This window comes from Cherax quadricarinatus, chromosome 89 (genome assembly GCF_038502225.1).
Source record: "Cherax quadricarinatus isolate ZL_2023a chromosome 89, ASM3850222v1, whole genome shotgun sequence".
NCBI classification, from domain to species: Eukaryota; Metazoa; Arthropoda; class Malacostraca; order Decapoda; family Parastacidae; genus Cherax; species Cherax quadricarinatus.
In genome coordinates this window covers 9,637,428-9,661,831 of record NC_091380.1, presented here as the reverse complement: position 1 = coordinate 9,661,831, position 24,404 = coordinate 9,637,428, and the positions used below count along the sequence as shown (strand labels likewise).

The 24,404-nt window shown below is 40.2% G+C and overlaps 1 protein-coding gene across 1 annotated transcript in view; it reads right to left on the bottom strand.

Moving 5' to 3' along the window:
- LOC128697239 (uncharacterized) overlaps positions 1–23,732 on the bottom strand; it is a 56,024-nt gene extending 32,292 nt beyond the window's left edge. Inside the window, exons 1-2 of the mRNA XM_053788839.2 lie at positions 23,565–23,732; positions 22,616–22,723 (exon numbers count right to left, since the gene is read on the bottom strand). Coding sequence (XP_053644814.1) covers positions 22,616–22,723; positions 23,565–23,709 — 253 coding nt within the window. The 5' untranslated portion in view covers positions 23,710–23,732. The remainder of the gene's footprint in view (positions 1–22,615; positions 22,724–23,564) is intronic.
- Between the last annotated feature and the right edge of the window lie 672 nt (positions 23,733–24,404).

Genomic DNA, 24,404 nt, shown 5'->3' with positions numbered 1-24,404 from the left:
AGAGCAACCTAGGTTTAGAGAAGCTTACTCCTGCCTATCCCAACTACTGGACCACTATAACATGGTCTTGGATGCTCTGGAATACAAATAAAATGCAGATGTAGTATACGCAGACTTTGTGAAAGACTGACAAGTGTAACTATGGCATAATGGAGTACAAAATGTGTGATAAAGGAATAACAGGAAAAGTTGGTAGATGGATCTATAATTTCCTAACAAATAGGACACAAAGACTAATAGCAAATAGAGTAAAGTCAGTGGCAGCTACAGTGAAAAGCTCTGTTCCACAAGGCACAGTACTTGCTCTCATCCTGTTCTTCATCCTCATATCTGACACAGACAGAGATGACACCCTAATTTGCATGACAGTGTTATCTATCGAAGACACTGCAAATATCCAGGCAGACATCAGCCATATCTTTAAATGAGCCACAGAAAAAATATGAAGTTCAATGAAGACAACTTTCAATTACTCCACTATTGAAAACTCAAGGAAATTAAAATTATATCGAAGTATAAAACAAATTTCAACCACACAATAGAGCAAAAAGCTAATGTGAAAGATATGGGAATGATAATGTCAGATAATCTCACTTTCAAGGATCACAACAATGTGTCTACCAAATAAGCAGGAAGGGCTGGATGAATGAAGCCAGACTACAATAAAGGGGACTAGGCAGGCATGAAGAATTTCCTGCATGGGGCTCAGTGGGACAGAGAACTGGCAGGAAAGTCAGTATACGAGATGATGGAATGTGTGACAACAATATGCAAGGAAGCTGAGGAGAGGTTTGTACCCAAGGGTAACAGGAATAACGAAAAAGCCAGGATGAGCCCTTGGTTCACCCAAAGGTGCAGAGAGGCCAAAACCAAGTGTCCTAGAGAATGAGAGAATGAAAGAAGTATAGAAGGCAAAGGACCTAAGAGAATAAGGAGAGCAATCATAGAGCCAGAAATGAATATGCACAGGTAAGAAGGGAGGCCCAAAGACAATACGAGAATGACATAGCGGTGAAAGCCAAATCTGATCCAAAGCTGTTGTACACCCACATCAGGAGGAAAACAACAGTCAAGGACCAGGTAATCAGGCTGAGGAAGGAAGAAGGAGAGGTCACAAGAAATGACCGCAAAGTATGTGAGGAGCTCAACATGAGATTCAAAGAAGTGTTCACAGAGGAGACAGAAGGGCCTCCAGAAAGACAGAGAGGTGGGGTTCACCATCAGGTGTTGGACACAATACATACAACCGAGGATGAAGTGAAAGGGCTACTAAGCGAAGTAGATATCTCAAAGGTGATGGGGCCGGATAACATCCCTCCATGGGTACTGAGAGAGGGAGCAGAGGTGCTATTACCTGGAGTTTACCTGGAGAGAGTTCCGGGGGTCAACGCCCTCGCGGCCCGGTCTGTGACCAGGCCTCATGGTGGATCAGAGCCTGATCAACCAGGCTGTTACTGCTGGCTGCATGCAATCCAACGTATGAGCCACAGCCCGGCTGGTCAGGTACCGACTTTAGACGCTTGTCCAATGCCTGCTTGAAGACAGCCAGGGGTCCATGCTGGGAGGCAGCTGAACAGTCTCGGGCCCCTGACACTTATTGTGCACTACTAACTACAATCTTCAACATATCTATTGAAACAGGGCGACTACCTGAAGTATGAATGACAGCAAATATAGTTCCAATTTTTAAAAAAGAAGACAGACATGATGCATTAAATTACAGACCAGTGTCATTGACATGTATAGTATGCAAGGTCATGGAAAAGATTATCAGGGGACGAGTAGTGGAGCACCTAGAAAGGAATGAGCTTATCAACGACAGCCAGCACAGTTTCAGGGACGGGAAATCCTGCATCACAAACCTACTGGAGTTCTATGACAGGGTGACAGCAGTAAGACAAGAGAGGTATGGGTAGACTGCATTTTATTGGACTGAAAGAAGGTGTTTGACACAGTTCCACACAAGAGATTAGTGCAAGAGCTGGAGGACGAGGCAAGGATAACAGGGAAGGCATTACAATGGATCAGGGAATACCTGTCAGGAAGACAACAGCGAGTCATGGTATGAGGCGAGGTGTCAGAGTGGGCGCCTGTAATGAGCAGGGTGCCATAGGAATCAGTCCTAGGACCGGTGCTGTTTCTGGTATTTGTGAGCGACATGACGGAAGGAATAGACTCTGAAGTGTCCCTGTTTGCAGATGATGTGAAGTTGATGAGAAGAATTCAACTGGACGAGGACCAGGCAGAACTACAAAGGGATCTGGACAGGCTGCAGGCCTGGCCCAGCAACTGGCTCCTGGAGTTCAACCCCCACCAAGTGCAAAGTCATGAAGATTGGGGAAGGGCAAAGAAAACTGCAGACGGAATACAGTCTAGGGGGGTCAGAGACTACAAACCTCACTCAAGGAAAATGATCTTGGGGCGAGTACAACACCAGGCAATCTCCTGAGGCACACATCAACCAAATAACTGCTGCAGCATATGGGTGCCTGGCAAACCTAAGAACAGCATTCCGACATCTTAATAAGGCATTATTCAGGACCCCGTACACTATGTACGTTAGGCCCATATTGTAGTATGCAGGCCAGTTTGGAACCCACACCTAGCCAAGCATGTAAGAAAACAAGGGAAAGTGCAAAGGTTTGCAACGAGACTAGTCCTACGAGGAGAGGTTAAGGGAAATCGACCTGATGATACTGGAAGACAGGAGAGATAGGGGGGGGGATATGTTAATGACATATAAAATACTGAGAGGAATCAACAAGGTGGATAGAGACAGGATGTTCCAGAGATGGAACACAGCAACATGGGGTCACAGTTGGAAGTTGGCCTCTTTCAAGGCAGGCAAAATTTGCAGACCTGGAGAATATACAGAGAACTTCCACGGCATGTATAAGTACGATAAAGGACCTAAATTACTGGTAATGGTTAAGTCCCTTGATCTGTATTCCCTGGAACACAGGTGAGAAAGATACATAATATACACTTGGAAAATCCTAGAGGGACTAGTCCCAAATCTGCACATGAAAATCATTCCCTATGAAAGCAAAAGATTGGGCAGGAGATGCAACATTCCCTCAATGAAAAGCAGGGGTGCCATGAGTACACTAAGAGACAACACAATAAGTGTCAGGAGCCAAAGACTGTCCAACTGCCTCCCAGCATACATACGTATATAGCGTATACCCTCAGGGTCTCTGTGATGGAGAGTGAAACGTTGCCACAATAGAATGCCACTTTAGTTGCACTTGTGTCCTTTTATCTAACACCTTTTAAACACCTCTATAACATACTACATTCTCTGAGTGGGCGTCTCGACTCCACCCATACAACAGTGTCGTGTGAGGGAGCCCTAGCATGTCCAGGAAATCAAGACAAGTTTCAGCTCTCCAGTTTACACACTTGAGAAAACAGGTTAGTCAATATACATCCTTGGTGACAAAATTTGCATCTCATTTAGGAAACACAATAGTAATGGAACCGTCTCTAAAAATAGTTAAACACTTAAAGCATAAACAAGTTGCAAAGGAAGCCCAACCAAGATCGCCACATCAAATGCAAACACAACAATAACACATACAATATGCAATTTATGACATATTCAAAAGACGTTTTGCCCACCAGAGAGAATTTTATCAAGTCCATGATAGGTGAAACATCTCAATAAAATACCACAAAACTACAATATATCTTACTCACAAGTAATTAAAATATTCATTCACTACAACAGCTAATACATCTATATTCATTAAATTTTAAAATCAACATATTTCTAGGATTAAATCAGGCAAGTAACAGAAGCAACTTTTTTATAAGCAACATAGTATCAGCATAGGTTTAACACGTGCATAATTAAGTTCTATACAGAATTATGAGGGGTTCGTGGCCCTGAACGTGTATGAGGGTGGACCTGAACGTGTATGAGGGTGGACCTGAGTGTGTATGAGGGTGGTTCTTCAATGTGTATGAGGGTTCCTTGAATGTGAATTAGATCTTTGATGTGTATAAGGGGTTTATGTGTATTCGATGGGACCCTCAATGTGTAAGACCTTCCTGATTGTGTATGTGGATCCTTGAGTGCTTGATTAGGGAAGGCCTGAATGTGTCAGAGGTCCTTGAATAATTACAAGGCCCTTAATATGTATGATGATGGTCCCGTACAAGTACCCTGATTGACACACCTGGCAAACATCTTACCCCTGGCAAAAGGCAACTACAGTTTACATAATATTCCTTAATATGTCAACACTTATTGCACTGAGTAGAATGCCTTACAAAATAAATTTAAAAAGTGGGTTTACACTTCAGAAAAATATCCTCCTATCCTCCATTTTCAACGTACTGTTAGCTGCCCAGGCCTACCACTTGGTGGCAGCGGTGGGATGTAAATACATACAACATTTGGTGGCAGCGGTGGGATGGATACAGCTGTGGGCACTGAAGATACACCAGAAGAAAGATACATTAGGGGAAAGTCCGACAAGCTGCAGCAACCATTTGCTAGAAGTAATGTTTGCCTGGTATTGCTATCTATCCTGTGGCCTCAGAGCACCCCACAGGTGGTAAATGTGATGCAACCTGGGAGGTAATCTGCCACCAGCGGTTCTAGTCTCCTGGCACACGTGTCTCAAGAACATTAGCGGTTCTAGTCCTGGGACACTTTGATGTCCCAGGAATGCCATCGGTTCTGGACTTGGGACACATTAATATCCCTAGAATGCCAGTGGTTTTCACACTGACACATCACAAACAAACTGAAACATTCACAATGTGGTGAAATGCATGCTGGGAAGACTACAATAAGAGGTTCCTGAATATATATAAGACTGAATGTGTATGATGGGCCCTTGAAAGTGTATGAGGGGTCCTTGAATGTGCATGAGAGGCCCTTGAATGCATATAAGAGGTGGTCTTTAAGTGTGAATGCAAGGGTTCATGAAGGTAGAGGGGTCTTTGAATATTTAAGGTGCCATAAATATGTGTGGGGTTCCTAAATGTGAATGTTGGGTCCTCGAATGTTTGAGGGAGCCCTGAATGTGTATGAGGGAGCATGGTGGAGCCTGAGAGGTAGGAGAGGACCTACCAACAGTGGCCACCTTACCATCAGGGCGTATTTTACTCAATGATTTTCCCTCGTATAACTTGACGCCAACACCAACACACACGATGAAGAGACAGGTATATATATGTATATATATTCAACACAGGAAGATGCATGTAGGGAGATATATGTGCACAATACCAAACCACATTGAGTAAAATATCCCACGCTTTGAGCGAGGATAGTGACGCACTGTCCAACCTTCATCCCAACACCCCCTGATTGTGTTATCCAATGGAAAAAACGTGCATAGTGAATCGTATCCAACCGTGTCCCTTGTGTGGGTAAAACAAGGCCGAGGTTATTGCCTGCTCAGGAAATTTGTGTAAGATGCTCAAGAAATGTGCTCACAAGCAATAACCTTGTGTGTGTCACCCTTGACCACACAAGGGATACAAAGGTTAATTATGTGGTTCTTTAACGACTCCCAGAACATAATTTCTAAACTGATAATCTATTAGGTTGAGAAATGACCATTCGTTTTTAAATTTAATCCATCAACAGGCAATGAGACTCTTCTACGGAAGAATTCAATCTGAATTTGGACCAAAAAAAAGATGTCCACCTGATGCACTCATGTTGATGATAAGTTATACAATGTAAGACTGTTGCAAGACTGTTGCAAGACTGTTACAAGACTGTTGCAAGACTGTAGATCTTTTGGTTCCAATCTTTCTCTTAACTAAGATGTTTCTGGTGAAGAATAAATTGCTTTTACGCACCAAGAGAGTCTTTATGATTAGTTCAAGAGAGTAGAGAAAATATAGCCTAACTAATTTTTGGGGACTATGATAGATTTCTGACGATGAATTTACTAATAATGATAGATGATTAGTACAGTTACATTAGGCTAGGTTATATTAGGTTAGTTTGAGTTAGGTTAGGGTGAGTTAGGCTAGGTTAAGTTAGGCTAGATTAAGTTAGGTTAGTTTGAGTTAGGTTAGGGTGAGTTAGGCTAGGTCAAGTTAGGCTAGGTTACATTAGGTTAGTTTAAGTTAGGTTAGGGTGAGTTAGGCTAGGTTAAGTTAGGTTAGTTTGAGTTAGGTTAGGGTGAGTTAGGTTAGGGTGAGTTAGGCTAGGGTAAGTTAGGTTAGGTTAAGTTAGGTTAGTTTGAGCTAGGTTAGGGTGAGGTAGGCTAGGTTAAGTTAGGCTAGGTTAAATTAGGTTAGTTTGAGTTAGGTAAGGGTGAGTTAAGCTAGGTTAAGTTAGGTTAGTTTGAGCTAGGTTAGAGTGAGTTGGGCTAAGTTAGGTTAGTTTGAGTTAGATAAGGGTGAGTTAGGCTAGGTTAAGTTAGGTTAGTCTGAGTTAGGTTAGGGTGATTTAGGCTAGGTTAAGTTAGGCTAAGTTAAGTTAGGTTAGTTTGAGTTAGGTTAGGGTGAGTTAGGCTAGGTTATGTTAGGCAAGTTTAAGTTAGGTTAGTTTGAGTTAGGTCAGGGTGAGTTAGGCTAGGTTAAGCTAGGTCAGGGTGAGTTAGGCTAGGTTAAGTTAGGCTAGCTTAAATTAGGTTAGGTTAAAATAGGTTAGAGTCAGGTTGGAGTGAGTTAGGCTAGGTGAAGTTAGGCTAGGTTAAGTTAGGCTAGGTTAAATTAGGCTAGGTTAAATTAGGTTAGGTTAAATCAGGTTAGGTTAAATCAGGTTAGGTTAAATCAGGTTAGTTTGAGTTAGGTTTGGGTGAGTTAGGCTAGGTTAAGTTAGGCTAGGTTAAGTTAGGCTAGGTTAAATTAGGTTAGGTTAAATTAGGTTAGGCTAAATTACATTAGGTTATATTAGGTTTGACTAGGTTGAGTTAGGTTATATTAGGCTAGGATGAGTTAGGTTAGGTTAGACTAGGCTGAGTTAGGTTAGATTAGGTTAGACTAGGCTGACTTAGGTTAGGTTAGGCTAGGTTAGACTAGGCTGACTTAGGTTAGGTTAGGCTAGGTTAGACTAAGCTGACTTAAAACATAAGAACATAAGAAAGGAGGAGGACTGTGGTAGGCCTGTTAGCCCATACTAGGCAGGTCCTTCACAGTCCCTCCCACTAACAGAATATTTGCCCAACTCAATTTTCAATTCTACCCAAGGAACAAGCTTGGATAATTCTACTAACTAAGGTGCAAGTCCCACTCAAGTCCAACCCCTCTCACTCATGTATTTATCCAACCTAAATTTGAAACTACCCAAAGTCTTAGCCTCAATAACTCAACTAGGTAGACTGTTCCACTCATCAACTACTCTATTTCCAAATCAATTCTTTCCTATATCCTTTCTAAGTCTAGGATAGGTTAGGTTAGACTAGACTGACTTAGGTTAGGTTAGACTAGGCTGACTTAGGTTAGGTTAGGTTAGACTAGGCTGACTTAGGTTAGGTTAGGTTAGGTTAGACTAGACTGACTTAGGTTAGGTTAAGCTAGACTAGACTGACTTAGGTTAGGTTAGGTTACGTTAGACTAGGCTGACTTAGGTTAGGTTAGGCTAGACTAGACTGACTTAGGTTAGGTTAGGTTAGGTTAGACTAGGCTGACTTAGGTTAGGTTAGACTAGACTGACTTAGGTTAGGTTAGGTTAGAGTAGACTGACTTAGGTTAGGTTAGGTTACGTTAGACTAGGCTGACAGTAAGATCGTTCACACCAAGACAGTAAGATTGTTCACACCAAGACAGTAAGATTGTTCACACCAAGACAGTAAGATTGTTCACACCAAGACAGTAAGATCGTTCACACCAAGACAGTAAGGTTGTTCACACCAAGACAGTAAGGTTGTTCACACCAAGACAGTAAGGTTGTTCACACCAAGACAGTAAGGTTGTTCACACCAAGACAGTAAGATTGTTCACACCAAGACAGTAAGGTTGTTCACACCAAGACAATAAGATCGTTCACACCAAGACAGTAAGATCGTTCACACCAAGACAGTAAGATCATTCACACCAAGATAAAGTTAGGCTAGGATAAAGTTAGGTTAGGATAAAGTTAGGCTAGGATAAAGTTAATCTAGGATAAAGTTAGGCTAGGATAAAGTTAGGTTAGGATAAAGTTAGGCTAGGATAAAGTTAATCTAGGATAAAGTTAGGCTAGGATAAAGTTAGGCTAGGACAAAGTTAGGCTAGGACAAAGTTAGGCTAGGATAAAGTTAGGCTAAGATAAAGTTAGGCTAGGATAAAGTCAAATTATTATTATTATTACTATTATTATTATTGCAGGCCGGCCATCACTAATCCAGCAATCAGTTATCCGGTACCATCAGTAATCCAGCAATCAGTTATCCGGTACCATCAGTAATCCAGCAATCAGTTATCCGGTACCATCAGTAATCCAGCAATCAGTTATCCGGTACCATCAGCAATCCAGCAATCAGTTATCCGGTACCATCACTAATCCAACAATCAGTTATCCGGTACCATCAGTAATCCGACACTAATTTGGGCTAGCATAATTTCAAATTTCATCATTATACTGACTCAAATCATTATACTGACTTAGATTTCATCATTATACTGACTCAAATTTCATCATTATACTGACTCAAATTTCATCATTATACTGACTCAAATCATTATACTGACTTAGATTTCATCATTATACTGACTCAAATTTCATCATTATAATGACTCAAATTTCATCATTATACTGACTCAAATTTCATCATTATACTGACTCAAATTTCATCATTATACTGACTCAAATCATTATACTGACAAAAATTTCGTCATTATACTGACTCAAATCATTATACTGGCTCAAATTTCATCATTATACTGACTCAAATTATACTGACTCAAATTTCATCATTATACTGACTCAAATCATTATACTGACTCAAATTTCATCATTATACTGACTCAAATTTCATCATTATACTGACTCAAATTTCATCATTATACTGACTCAAATTTCATCATTATACTGACTCAAATTTCATCATTATACTGACTCAAATTTCATCATTATACTGACTCAAATCATTATACTGATCAAATTTCATCACTATACTCAAATTTCATCATTATACTGACTCAAATCATCATATACTGACTCAAATTTCATCATTATACTGACTCAAATTTCATCATTATACTGACTCAAATTTCATCATTATACTGACTCAAATTTCATCATTATACTGACTCAAATTTCATCATTATACTAACTCAAATTTCATCATTATACTGACTCAAATCATTATACTGACTCAAATTTCATCATTATACTGCCTCAAATCATTATACTGACTCAAATTTCATCATTATACTGCCTCAAATCATTATACTGACTCAAATTTCATCATTATACTGACTCAAATCATTATACTGACTCAAATTTCATCATTATACTGACTCAAATTTCATCATTATACTGACTCAAATTTCATCATTATATTGACTCAAATTTCATCATTATACTAACTCAAATTTCATCATTATACTGCCTCAAATCATTATACTGACTCAAATTTCATCATTATACTGACTCAAATCATTATACTGACTCAAATTTCATCATTATACTGACTCAAATCATTATACTGACTCAAATTTCATCATTATACTGACTCAAATCATTATACTGACTCAAATTTCATCATTATACTGACTCAAATTTCATCATTATACTGACTCAAATAATTATACTGACTCAAATTTCATCATTATACTGACTCAAATCATTATACTGACTCAAATTTCATTATACTAACTCAAATTTCATCATTATACTGACTCAAATTTCATCATTATACTGACTCAAATAATTATACTGACTCAAATTTTATCATTATACTGACTCAAATTATTATAATGACTCAAATTTCATCATTATACTGACTCAGAAATTGTGCAGATGGTTGTAAATCCACAGCAGCAACAAGCCAGTGGAGAAACCAGCGATGAAAACGAGGAAGACGCAGCAGAGTCTCTTTTGAGAGGTTAATTAAGCGTTATCTAACCTAACCACTCTGTAATCCGGCAAACTCACTAATCCAGCACACTGCAGGTCCCAGATTAGTGACGGCTGACCTGTATTATTATTATTATTATTATTACTGCTTTTATTGTTATTATTATTACTACTGTTTTTATTATTATTATTATTTTTACTGTTATTATTATTATTATTAATATTATTATTACTGTTATTACAGTGGACCCCCGGTTCGCGATGCTATCGGTATCCGATAAATCCGGTAACCGATGCATTATATCGCAGAAAATTTGCCTCGCTTCCCGATACAAAACCCGGAATGCGATGTGGTTCATACGAGACGTGTCCATGTGTGGCCTGAACTGCCCCGTGTGTGCCAGTGTTTACAAGCCAGCCAGTGTGCGCGCGTCTAAGGATACATTTGGTACATTCCATATTATCCATATTATCACTGTTTTTGGTGCCTGTTTTTGCAAAATAAGTCACCATGGGCCCCAAGAAAGCTCCCAGTGCCAACCCTTCGAGACCAAGGGTGCTACTGACTGTTGAAATGAAGAAAGAGATAATTGCAAAGTACGAAAGTGGAGTGCGTGTGTCGGAGCTGGTCAGGTTGTATAGTAAACCGCAATCAACCATCTCTACTATAGTGAGCAAGAAAACGGCAATCAAGGAAGCTGTTCTTGCTAAAGGTGCAACTGTGATTACGAAACAGCGACTGCAAGTATTAGAAAATGTTGAGAGACTGTTATTGGTGTGGATAAATGAAAAACAGATAGCAGGAGATAGCATCTCTCCAGCAATCATTTGTGAAAAGGCTAGGCAGTTGCATGACGATTTGGTAAAAAAATTGCCTGCAACTAGTGGTGATGTGAGTGAATTTAAGGCCAGCAAAGGTTGGTTTGAAAGATTTAAGAATCGTAGTGGCATACACAGTGTGGTAAGGCATGGTGAGGCTGCCAGTTATGTTGTGTGACAGAGGTCCAGTGACTCTCAACCTGGTCCTAGTGGCATTAAAAGAAGAAGGGAAGTAACCCCAGAAAAGGACTTGCTACCTCAAGTCCTAATGGAAGGGGATTCCTCTTCTAAATGCTAACACCATCCACACTCTCCATTTATATTTTCAACTTTGCCTCGCCATCTTAGCATCACTGCAAAAGATTTTCATTCTTTGTCTTTTCTGAATCCCGGTACTTCTGCTTTCATTGTTATTACTCCTAATACCCTCCTCCCTAACCTAACATAACCTAGCCTAACCTAACCTAACCTAACCCACCTTACCCTAACCTAACCTAACCTACCCATCCCATCAATCATCCCCAGATCTTCATTAAAGGTAAGTGTCAATTATTCTTTCGTTATTTATTGTTATTTATTGTTATTGTTGTTCTTGTAATTACTATTCTATTGCATTAAACTTAATATTTCATGTGGTAAAAGTTTTTTTTTTCATACTTTTGGGTGTCTTGTACGGATTAATTTGATTTCCATTATTTCTTATGGGGAAAATTGATTCGCTTTTCGATATTTTTGGTTTACGATGAGCTCTCAGGAACGGATTAGTATCACGAACCGGGGGTCCACTGTATTTTTATAATTATTATTATTATTATTACTATTATTTTTATTATTATTATTATTTTTATTGTTATTATTATTTTTGCTATTATTATTATTATTACTGTTATTATTATTATTCTTAGTGTTATTATTTTTATTACTATTATTATTATTTAAAATCATTATTTACAGGCTATGTTATGCCTGAGATAACAATTTAGATCTAACTGCTCTATACCTGGTAAACTAGGAATACAGTGGACCCCAGATTTACGATATTAATTCGTTCCAGAAGGCTGTTCGGGTGCCGTTACCGAACGAATTTGTTCCCATAAGGAATATTGCAAATTAGATTAGTACGTTTCAGACCCGCAAAAATACACTTACAGAAGCACTTACAAAAATACACTTACATAATTGTTCGAGTTGGGAGCTGTTTTTAAGTCGGGGGTCCACTGTATAACCTGGTTCACACCAGCTATGTTAGGATTACTAACTTAGTTTAGCCTAGATGTGAGACACTTAGGATATACGTACTAGTAACTTTATGCTATGCTCTATTTTTCAAACTCTTACTAGGCTATGCTATGATATTTTTCTAATCTTTGCTAGGCTATGTCAGGATACAGTGGACCCTCGACATTCGATACTAATCCATTCCTGAGAGCTATCGAATGTCGAAAATATCGAAAGTCGAATTAATTTTCCCCATGAGAAATAATGGAAATCAAATTAACCTGTGCAAGACACGCAAAAGTATGAAAAAAAAAAATTTACCACATGAAGTATTAAGTTTAATGCAATAGAATAATTACAATAACAACAATAACAATAGATTAATAACAATAGAATAATTGACACTTACCTTTAATGAAGATCTGGTGATGATTGATGGGATGGGAGGAGGGGGAAGTGTGGATGGTGTTAGTGTTTAGAAGGGGAATCCCCTTCCATTAGGACTTGAACTGGCAGCCTCACCATGCCTTACCACACTGTGTATGCCACTACGATTCTTAAATCTTTCAAACCAACCTTTGCTGGCCTTAAATTCACTCACATCACCACTAGTTGCAGGCAATTTCTTTACCAAATCATTATGCACTCCGACACACGCACTCCACTTTCGTACTTTGCAATTATCTCTTTCTTCATTTCAATAGTCATTAGCACCTTTTTTCTCGAAGGGATGGCACTAGAAGCTTTCTTGGGGCCCATGGTTACTTATTTTGCAGAAACAAGCACCAAAAACAGTGATAATATGGATAATATGGAATGTACCGAATGCAGTTCAAGCCACACGTGGACACGTCTCGTACGAATCGTATCGTATGTCGGGTTTTCCATCGAATGTTGAGGCGAAATTTTTGCGTTAAAATGCATCGAATGTAGGATTTATTGAATGTCGATGCCATCGAATGTCGGGGGTCCACTGTATTTTCTAATCCTTGCTAGGCTATATCAGGTTATTTTCTAATACTTACTAGGCCTATCAGGCTATTTTATCACAATTCTTACTATATCCTTACCAGGCCTATCAGGCTATTTTTATCATAATCCTTACTAGGCCTATCAGGCTATTTTTTATAATTCTTACTAGGCCTATCATGCTATTTTTATAACAATCCTTACTAGCCCTATCAGGCTATTTTATCATAATTCTTACTATATAAGGCTATTTTTATAATCCTTACTAGGCCTATCAGGCTATTTTTATCATAATTCTTAGTGGCCTATCAGGCTACTTTTATCATAATTCTTACGAGGCCTATCATGCTATTTTTATCATGAGCCTTACTAGTTCTATCAGGCTATTTTATCATAATTCTTATTAGGCCTATCAGGCCATTTTGATAATTCTTACTAGGCCTATCTGGTTATTTTATCAGAATTTTTACTAGGCCTATATAAGCACTATTAGGCCATGCCAGAAAATTCCTGACATTTTTGGAAAGTGCCCAAATATACTAGAAAACCTTCCCTATTAATAGAAAACATTTCCTATCACTAGGAAAATCTTCACTGTTGCTAGAAAATCTGCCTCACTGTACTCTAGAAATTTTTCCTAACATTTAGTAAAAGCCAAATAGGCTGTGCCAAAATTCGAGGTGTTCCATATATATATAAAAAAATATTACACTGTTTTTCGGGGTCAATTTTATTTTGTGACAGATTAATAAAGAGACATTTTATATATTTTTTTAAGGTATTGGTATTTTTTTATTTTATTTTAATAAAGGTATATGTTGTTGATGTTTACTGAGAATTAGTGTCGAAATTTTGTCGGGTCAGTAATCTATGACTAGTGTAAGTATTAGTCTGCCAGAAATAATAATAATAATAATGTTTATTTCTAGCAGTACATGATACAACTTATACAGACCATAGCTGACAACAATGACATACTGTATAGAAAGTTCCTGGTTATGTAGAGCATTTCTGGTAACTTAGGTTAATTTTGTCCCCAGGATGCCACCCACATCTGTCACCTAACACTCAAGTACCTACTTACTGCTAGGTGAACACTGACAGCAGGTGTAAGGTGACTAATACCCATGTACATGTTTTACTGGTAAGTGAACAGTGACAGCAGGTGTAAGGTGACTAATACCCATGTACATGTTTTACTGGTAAGTGAACAGTGACAGCAGGTGTAAGGTGACTAATACCCATGTACATGTTTTACTGGTAAGTGAACAGTGACAGCAGGTGTAAGGTGACTAATACCCATGTACCTGTTTTACTGGTAAGTGAACAGTGACAGCAGGTGTAAGGTGACTAATACCCATGTACCTGTTTTACTGGTAAGTGAACAGTGACAGCAGGTGTAAGGTGACTAATACCCATGTACCTGTTTTACTGGTAAGTGAACAGTGACAGCAGGTGTAAGGTGACTAATACCCATGTACCTGTTTTACTGGTAAGTGAACAGTGACAGCAGGTGTAAGGTGACTAATACCCATGTACCTGTTTTACTGGTAAGTGAACAGTGACAGCAGGTGTCTTATGGAAACACATCCTAATGTTTCTACCCATACCGGGGATCGACCCCACACCTCAATGTGTGAGCTGAGTGTGCTACTAACGCAGCCATGGGACACCAACACTATCATGTACAGTATGCTAGTGGCTTTCTTTTGTACCTAACAATGTTTTATTTCATGTAAACTGTATGCTGTATACTGCAGAAAAGGAATAAAATAGTATCATATAGCATTGTATTATGGTACGGTTACGTTTTGAAAATCAATTACTGAAAGTTATCTTCGAAATTCTGCAAGATCAGTGCCGGAAATTCAGCTGTTCTATGTGAGATCATTCTGAAAATTTGCTACAGGCAGAAGCTTGGTTAAGTAAATCTATGTTCTGGGAGGAAGTCTGGTCCAGTCTGCCCAAAATGCCTAGACATACTAGTGACTTTCTTTCTAATTAATATTTTTTAATATGTAAACCACACATTGCAAGCTTTGCAAGGAGATAAACATCGTTGTTTTCAGCAGTCAGGAGGTGTGGGATGTCTCTCTCTCTCTATTCTCTCTCTCTCTCTCAGTCTCCTACCTTGAAGAAAAGATGGTAGGCAAGCTGAGAGGTGCTAGTGCTGGTCTTTAAGGTAATGGATATATATAGCGAGCGCTGCAACCCACGGTGTAACCTGGGAAACTCAGGCCCGTCCCTACAGGAGACGGTGTTGTTCCTGTTGTAGGAGTGATAGGTCTTAGATGGTGTGTGATGAGTGTGTTGTTCTTGTTGTAGATGGTGTGTGACCAGTGTTTTGTGCTGTTCTTGTTGTAGATGGTGTGTGACCAGTGTTTTGTGTTGTTCCTGTTGTAGATGGTGTGTGACCAGTGTTTTGTGTTGTTCTTGTTGTAGATGGTGTGTGACCAGTGTTTTGTGTTGTTCTTGTTGTAGATGGTGTGTGACCAGTGTTTTGTGTTGTTCCTGTTGTAGATGGTGTGTGACCAGTGTTTTGTGTTGTTCCTGTTGTAGATGGTGTGTGACCAGTGTTTTGTGTTGTTCCTGTTGTAGATGGTGTGTGACCAGTGTTTTGTGTTGTTCCTGTTGTAGATGGTGTGTGACCAGTGTTTTGTGTTGTTCTTGTTGTAGATGGTGTGTGACCAGTGTTTTGTGTTGTTCTTGTTGTAGATGGTGTGTGACCAGTGTTCTGTGTTTTTCTTGTTGTAGATGGTGTGTGACCAGTGTTTTGTGTTGTTCCTGTTGTAGATGGTGTGTGACCAGTGTTTTGTGTTGTTCTTGTTGTAGATGGTGTGTGACCAGTGTTTGTGTTCCTGTTGTAGATGGCATGTGACCAGTGTTTTGTGTTGTTCTTGTTGTAGATGGTGTGTGACCAGTGTTTTGTGTTGTTCTTGTTGTAGATGGTGTGTGACCAGTGTTTTGTGTTGTTCTTGTTGTAGGAGTGACAGGTCTTAGATGGTGTGTGAAGTGTTTATGCTGTGTTGTGTTTGTGTGTACTCATGTATTTATGGTTGAAGGGGTTGATTTTCAGCTCCTGGTCCCATCTCTTCACTTGCCACTCATCAGTCGCTTCCTCTTAGTCTCATGTGCACTGTCATACCTGCTCTTTGAACTAAGTATGGAGTCTGCCTCCACCACTTTCTCACCAAGATCATTCCATTTTTCGACCACTCTGAGACTGAAGAAATACTTCCTAACATCTTCGTGGCTTATCTATTGCCTCTCAGGCTGTCCATGCCTATGTTATCAATTCCCATGAGTTTATTTTTTTTTTTCAACAAGTTGGCCGTCTCCCACTGAGGCAGGGTGACCCAAAAAGAAAGAAAATCCCCAAAAAGAAAATACTTTCATCATCATTCAACACTTTCACCTCACTCACACATAATCACTGTTTTTGCAGAGGTGCTCAGAACACAACAGTTTAGAAGCATATACGTATAAAGATACACAACATATCCCTCCAAACTACTAATATCCCGAACTCCTCCTTTAGAGTGCAGGCATTGTACTTCCCATTTCCAGGACTCAAGTCCGGCTATATAAAAATAACCAGTTTCCCTGAATCCCTTCACTAAATATTACCCTGCTCACACTCCAACAGCTCATCAGGTCCCAAATACTATTCGTCTTCATTCACTCCTACCGAACACGCTCATGCACGCCTGCTGTATTTTCTGAGTATTTTCTGTTATTATGTCTCCCCTGGTTCTTCTGTTTTCCAATGTCATTAGGTTCACTCTCTACCCCTTAACTCAAGAACAAGTCTTGTTGCATACTTCTACAGTTTCTTGAACTGCTTCCTTAGGTGTGGGTTCTATACTGGTGCTGCATACTCCAAGATGGGTGCTCTGTTGTATCAAGTGCTTGGAAAGATTCTTTACTGAGATTCCTGAAGGCTACTCTTAGATTTGCCAGATGAGCGTTGGCCGCAGAGGTTATTCAGCTGATGTGAGGCTCTGGTGATATACTAGGCACTATGCTCACCCCTAGGTCTTTCTCCTTGAGTTAACTCTGCAGCATCTTTACCTTAGTCTATACGCTGTTTCTGTCTTGTTACTCCTTCCCCAATTTTCATGACCCTTCATTTACTAGAATTGAATTCAAACATCCCCTTATCTGCGCACTCCTGCAATTTGTCCAGATCCCTCTGGGGCCTTTCCTTGTCTCTATCTGTTTATATTTTACTTATTGGCTTTATATCATCAGCAAACAGGAATATGTCTGACTCAGTCCCACCTGGAATATGATTCACATGAACCAGAAACAGTAGTGGTCCTAATGCTGATCCTTGTGGGACCCCGCTAGTTAGTCTTCCCCATTCTGACATCTCTTTCCTAACAATCACTCTTTGTTTCCTTCTCCTAAGATAACCTTTGATCCATTGTGGAGAACAGTATTACATGCCTTCTTGCAGTCTAAGAAAATGAAGTCCACTCAACCTTCTGTCTTTTGTGATGCAGCCATTACTCTGTCAAAGACAAAGATTTACCATTTCTAAATCCACGCAGGTTATCGTTTATAAAAAGCACTTCTCTCCAAGTATTCTACCAGTCTTTCCCTCCCAAGTTTCTCCATTACCTTGCAAGGTATGTTAAAGAAACTGGTCTGTAGTTTAACACCTGTCTGCCTTCCAGATCTCTGGTAACGGTCTTGTGTTTATTAACTTGCTGTAGATCATAGTGGTTCAGATAGTGCCTCTACTGCCTCTCACAGAATCCATAGTGACACCTTGTCAGGTCACACTGACTTTGATGTTTCCAGCTCCATCAAAAGTTTATTTATCTTTTCCCATCTTGTGTGGATGTCATCCAGTACCTGTTGGTGGCCCCTGATCATTAGTCTCTCTGGTATTTTCCCAGTTTCCACTGTGAAGACTTCTTCAAATCATGTGATTAACAAACACTTCACAAACTTCCTTGTCATTGTTGGTGAGCTCTCTTCCTTCCTTCCTTCCTCAGCTGAATTACTTGGTCCTTCACTGTTGTCTGTCTTCTGATGTGACTGTGAAGTGGTTTTGGTTCAGACCTTTGATGCCATGTCATTCTCAGACTGTCTCTCAGCCTCTCTCCTCACTCTAACATATTCGTTTCTGGTTAATCTGCTCATCTCTCTCTTCTCATCTGTTTTTCTCCTTTATATTGTTTGTTCGCTTACACTTTTCCTCCCAGCATCTCTGATTGAACCAAGGGTTCTCTCTGTCTCTGTTGTTCCTGCATCCTCTTGGTATTAAAGTCTCCACAGCTTCCTTGCACTTTCCAGGTACACCATAATCTTGTCCATTGACATTCTAATTCACTCTTGCAGTCTACAACATTTAGGAAGTCTCTTAACCTCTCAGAATTCTCCTTTCTAAAGTCTGTTTTCTTCATGCTGTCCGTCTACTGTACCTGGAAAAATAGACATAAATGCAGTATAATGCGATGTTTTATTGACTACGTTCGTCCACACAGTGGGCTTTATCAAGTCACAAACAGATCTACCTGGGTAAAGAGTACATTAGTGTATATAATGTGAAGAGTCAGGTGGAGAATGTTGGGTAGGTTGTGCATGAGAGGGACCTACATGTCCCTTGTAGGTCCCATGTAGGTTCCTCTCATATACAACCTACCCAACATTCTCCACCTGACTCTCCACATTATATACACTAATGTACTCCTTACCCAGGTAGATCTATTTGTGACTTGATAAAGACCACTGTGTGGGCAAAACATAGTCAATAAAGATTATTATACTGCATTTGTGTTTATTTTTCCACCAGCCTTGCTGGTTCATCTCCTCTCATCCATATCTGACTCTGGTTGCAGGGGTCGAGTCATAGTGTGTGTGTACTCACCTAATTGTGGTTGCAGGGGTCGAGACTCAGCTACCTCCCCCACCTCTTCACCGAGTGCTACTAGGTCCTCTCTCTCCCTGCTCCATGAGCTTTATCATACCTCATCTTAAAGCTATGTATGGCTCCTGCCTCCACTACCTCACTTGCTAGGCTGTTTCACTTCCTGACTACTCTATGACTGAAGAAATTCTTCCTAACATCCCTTTGACCCATCTGGGTCTTCAACTTCCAACTGTGACCCCTTGTTTCTGTGTCCCCTCTCTGGAACATCCTGTCTCTGTCCACCTTGTCTATTCCACACAGTATTTTGTATGTCGTTATCATGTCTCTCCTAACTGTCCTGTCCTCCAGTGTCGTCAGGCTGATTTCCCTTAACCTTTCTTCATAGAACATTTCCTTGAGCTCTGGAACTAACCTTATTGCAAACCTTTGCACTTTCTCTAATTTCTTGACGTGTTTGATCAAGTGTGGGTTCCAAACAGGTGCTGCATACTCCATTATGGGCCTGATGTACATGGTGTACAGTGTCTTGAATGATTCCTTACTAAGGTATAGGAATGCTGTGTGTGTGTGTGTGTGTGTGTGTGTGTGTGTGTGTGTGTGTGTGTGTGTGTGTGTGTGTGTGTGTGTGTGTGTGTGTGTGTGTGTGTGTGTGTGAGTGTGTGAAAGCACCCACAATTTCTTCTTATGCATATGTACTTGTTTTCAAGTCTTATAAGTGTTCCTGAAGCCACGTATATATTCGACCATCTTAGTCATGTAAGTGAGTTTAAGTATCTTTTAAAATCCATGTAAGTAGGTGTGAGTTGTTTAGAAATGATTTAAGTGGGTGAAAATCCTCATGAGGTGTGTGTGTGACTTATCAATAGTGTAAGTAGGTACAAGGCTTCTGGAGACGTGTACATATACACAAGCCAGCGAGAGAATAACACTACTGTATAAACATACTCATCAGCTACTAAAATAACATACTAAATCTAATCATACACAAATACCTATTTGATTACTGTTTACAGCAGTCGAACCCCGAAATTCATAGAATAATTAATTGACGTGCATTGAATCTATCATCATTAGTAAAGTGCTTCCACTAAATAGATATAGTTATTAGTGAGTTAACTGAAGGCTATTTGTATGCTTTCCTTCAAAATTAAGCCAACTAGACTAGGGTAGCACTAGTGCTGCCAACTAGACTAGGGTAGCACTAGTACTGCCAACTAGACTAGGGTAGCACTAGTACTGCCAACTAGACCAGAGCAGCACTAGTACTGCCAACTAGACTAGAGCAGCACTAGTGCTGCCAACTAGACTAGGGTAGCACTAGTACTGCCAACTAGACCAGAGCAGCACTAGTACTGCCAACTAGACTAGAGCAGCACTAGTGCTGCCAACTAGACCAGAGCAGCACTAGTACTGCCAACTAGACTAGAGCAGCACTAGTGCTGCCAACTAGACTAGAGCAGCACTAGTACTGCCAACTAGACTAGAGCAGCACTAGTACTGCCAACTAGACTAGAGCAGCACTAGAGTACTACCAACTAGACTAGAGCAGCACTAGAGTACTACCAACTAGACTAGAGCAGCACTAGAGTACTACCAACTAGACTAGAGCAGCACTAGAGTACTGCCAACTAGACTAGAGCAGCACTAGAGTACTGCCAACTAGACTAGAGCAGCACTAGAGTACTGCCAACTAGACTAGAGCAGCACTAGAGTACTACCAACTAGACTAGAGCAGCACTAGAGTGCTGCCAACTAGACTAGAGCAGCACTAGAGTGCTGCCAACTAGACTAGAGCAGCACTAGAGTGCTGCCAACTAGACTAGAGCAGCACTAGAGTACTACCAACTAGACTAGAGCAGCACTAGAGTGCTGCCAACTAGACTAGAGCAGCACTAGAGTGCTGCCAACTAGACTAGAGCAGCACTAGGGTACTGCCAACTAGACTAGAGCAGCACTAGAGTACTGCCTAGACTAGAGCAGCACTAGAGTACTGCCAACTAGACTAGAGCAGCACTAGAATACTGCCAACTAGACTAGAGCAGCACTAGAGTACTGCCTAGACTAGAGCAGCACTAGAGTGCTGCCAACTAGACTAGAGCAGCACTAGAGTGCTGCCAACTAGACTAGAGCAGCACTAGAGTGCTGCCAACTAGACTAGAGCAGCACTAGAGTGCTGCCAACTAGACTAGAGCAGCACTAGAGTGCTGCCAACTAGACTAGAGCAGCACTAGGGTATTACAGCAATGGTATACAGCACTACCAAGCTGATGAATCAGCTGAATAAACAGCAGCATAAACGGGGATTCGAATCGTGGTGCTGGCAGGTAGTAACTGGACCACTGAGCTAGCAAGGTTTCACAGACAGATGGACTAGGATAGCTCCTGGGGCTGTGGGAAGGAACATTTGGGTGACAGCTGATGACATCTGACACAGAGAGGAGCCACAGAAGTGTAGCCTTCCTACTGACAACCCCGTAGCTCAGTGGTACAGTGATGGACCTGCTACCCATCAAGACCACAGTTCGAATCCCATTCTATTCTAACTTTTATGGTAAGTCGTTCATTAACCCTTAAACTGACCAAACAGATCTATGTTTACATGTGAGGTGCTCTAAAAGTAGATCTACGTTTTTTTACATATTTTCAAATAAAAAAACGTAAATCAAAGTTTTTTACACATTTTCAATTGTAAAAAAAAAAAAGATCTATGTTTTTTTACATACCTTCAAATGTTGAAAAAACGTAGATCTACGTTTGGACAATTTAAGGGTTAACTTAAGACTCAAGTTGGACCAGACATATGTGCAACACCTGGGAATCACCATAAAGTCACCCAGGTGTTGCACATGTGTCTAATTTATCTAGATTACAATGATACTTAGAAATACTGACTTTGAGGTGAAAAATAAACCAAAATCAAAAACAAATTGGCCACAACAAAATTTTGAAGAATTAAAAATTTTTGGAGGTCTCTCTGGGTGAATTTTTGAGTCCAACCATCTGTGCTATAAGAACCATGAAGGAAAACTGAAGATGCGTGATCGATTTCATGTATTCCTGCGTTCATCTTCACGAATATGCGTAACTACAATATACACAAAACTACTGAACAATTTCAGTATAATTTGTTGTCAATAATGAGACTATAATTACATTTTCTCAAAATAAAGTTTTAATTTGTAAAAAAAATGAGATACACTAATGTTAAGAAAAATTTAATAAGGAAAAATATATATAAGTAGGAACTATTTAAAACTTTTTCATATAAGAGGTTTAGCAGCTCTTGTTGTTTATAATAATAAAAATATACAATGGACCACCGGTTTACGATATTATTTCATCCCAGAAGTATGTTCAGGTGCCAGTACTGACCTAATTTTTTCCCATAAGGAATATTGTGAAGTAGATTAGTCCATTTCAGACCCCCAAACATACACATACAAATGCACTTACATAAATACACTTACATAATTGTTCGCATTGGGAGCTGATCGTAAACCGGGGGTCCACTGTACTTATAAGGGAGTATAAACTGGTATTTAATTGTTGGAAGAGAGCATAAGAGAGAGATAGACAGTTTATTATATACACTGTGTGGTGTATGTCTCTCAGTGTGCATATAATGAGAGTTTATATAGTAAAATGACTTGTGGTGAAGGGGTTATGTACACTGTTAATGACCTTGGTGTAGTAGATAGGCTTTAAACCCCACTAATAATCAACCTAGAGAGACTATTGTCTGCTTGACTAACCTGGAGGTATAACAGAGGTATGCTGGGGTACTCCTGGGTACGGTGGAGGCTTCTCCACTAGTAAGGTGCCAAAGGTGCCATTAGTACCATAGCGTCCACCGGCTTCCACTGTGGAGATGTGACAGTATCACGAACACAAGTTATGTTGCTACCTATGCTTACCAACAATGTTTTTCCAAAAATGTTAATAAATTTAACATGTAAATCACATTTTGAAGTTAACATTACAACTGTAATGATTATATTTTTGCAATAATAATTGTGTAAGTGGCCAAAATATCATTATATATCTGTGTACTATATTATATCTGAAATTCACACCACCTTAGAGTCATAAGCATAATTTTTAAAGTGGTGGAGTGGTAAGCCAGTGGAAGGTCTCGGTCAGATGACCAAAAGCTCCAGCTGTGGGTCATTATATAACTAAGATCTGTATCAGGAAACACTTGTCCAGTTTCCTGACGAACCTTATCTAACCTACCTTGGGATCAGTACTCACCTGGGTAAGTTGGTTGTGTCTGTGGTGGTGGGGGACGGTGAACAGGATGGTTCCTACTGTAAACACCACAGGAAACACTTGTCCTGACTCATGAAATTGTAATGACACGACTGCAAACAAACCACACCACAGGTGGGGATAGAACCCGCGATCAGAGTCATAAAACTCCAAACCGACGCATTAGCCACTGGTCCATTGGCTAACCTGTCGGTCTGGAGTTTTATGATTCTCTAATTGTGGGTTCTATCCCCTCCTGTGGTATGGTTTAACACTTGTCCTGTTTCCTAACGACCTTAACCTACCTTAGAGTGAGTATTCACTTGGGTAAGTTGGTTGAGTCTGTGGTGGTGGGGGATGGTGTAGAGCACAGTTCCTCCTATACACACCACAGGAAACACTTGTCTTGTTTCCTGACGAAGCTACCCTAACCTGCCCTGGTCCAGTACTCACTTGGGTAAGTTGGTTGAGTCTGTGGTGGTGGGGGACGGTGTAGAGCACGGTTCCTCCTATACACACACACCACCACAGCCACACCACAGGCACAACACAGGAAGGCCACTGATGCCACGATGGTCACCACCAGTGCCCCGGACATGCCCAGCACCTCCCACAGTGCCACTGCTGTCAAGGGTAGTAAGTAGTGTTAGTAATGCTCTTCAAGGTGATTATTATTTTCACGGGGAAGCGTTAAACATGTAAGGATACAGACAACAGATATTTTTGACTGACTCAGGACGATGATAATAATAAGAAGAAAGAAGACAATTTTCCAGCAGTGTCCTGGACTCACAATTAACACAGGATCATAAGGTTAACCCTCAAGTTAACATGACATTAACAATGTTAAAATAATACCACTGCCACCACCATTGTCAGGTTAAACAAAACCTTTCTCTCTCTCTCTCTCTCTCTCTCTCTCTCTCTCTCTCACCAGGATTACTTCACTTAGACAAAAATATATTACATATTGAAGATGGCTGAGAGAGGTAATGGAGCCATAGAGAAATATTATCATGTCTTACATATCCCTCCTCCCCCTTACACACACACACACATACACACAGTGAAGAGGTGGGGCCAGAAACTATGAATCGACCTCTGCAACCACAATCAGGTGAGTACACACACACATGGAAGGAGGGGGAAGTAGGGGACCCCCAATCTGAAGTGTTCCTACAAAGTAGGAACACCTTAGACTGAGGGGTCTCAAGGTGGTGATTGAAATGATCTACAACCCACCACAGAATAGCAGGAGGCCAAGACAAGAATATGATGAGAGTAACAGAGCAA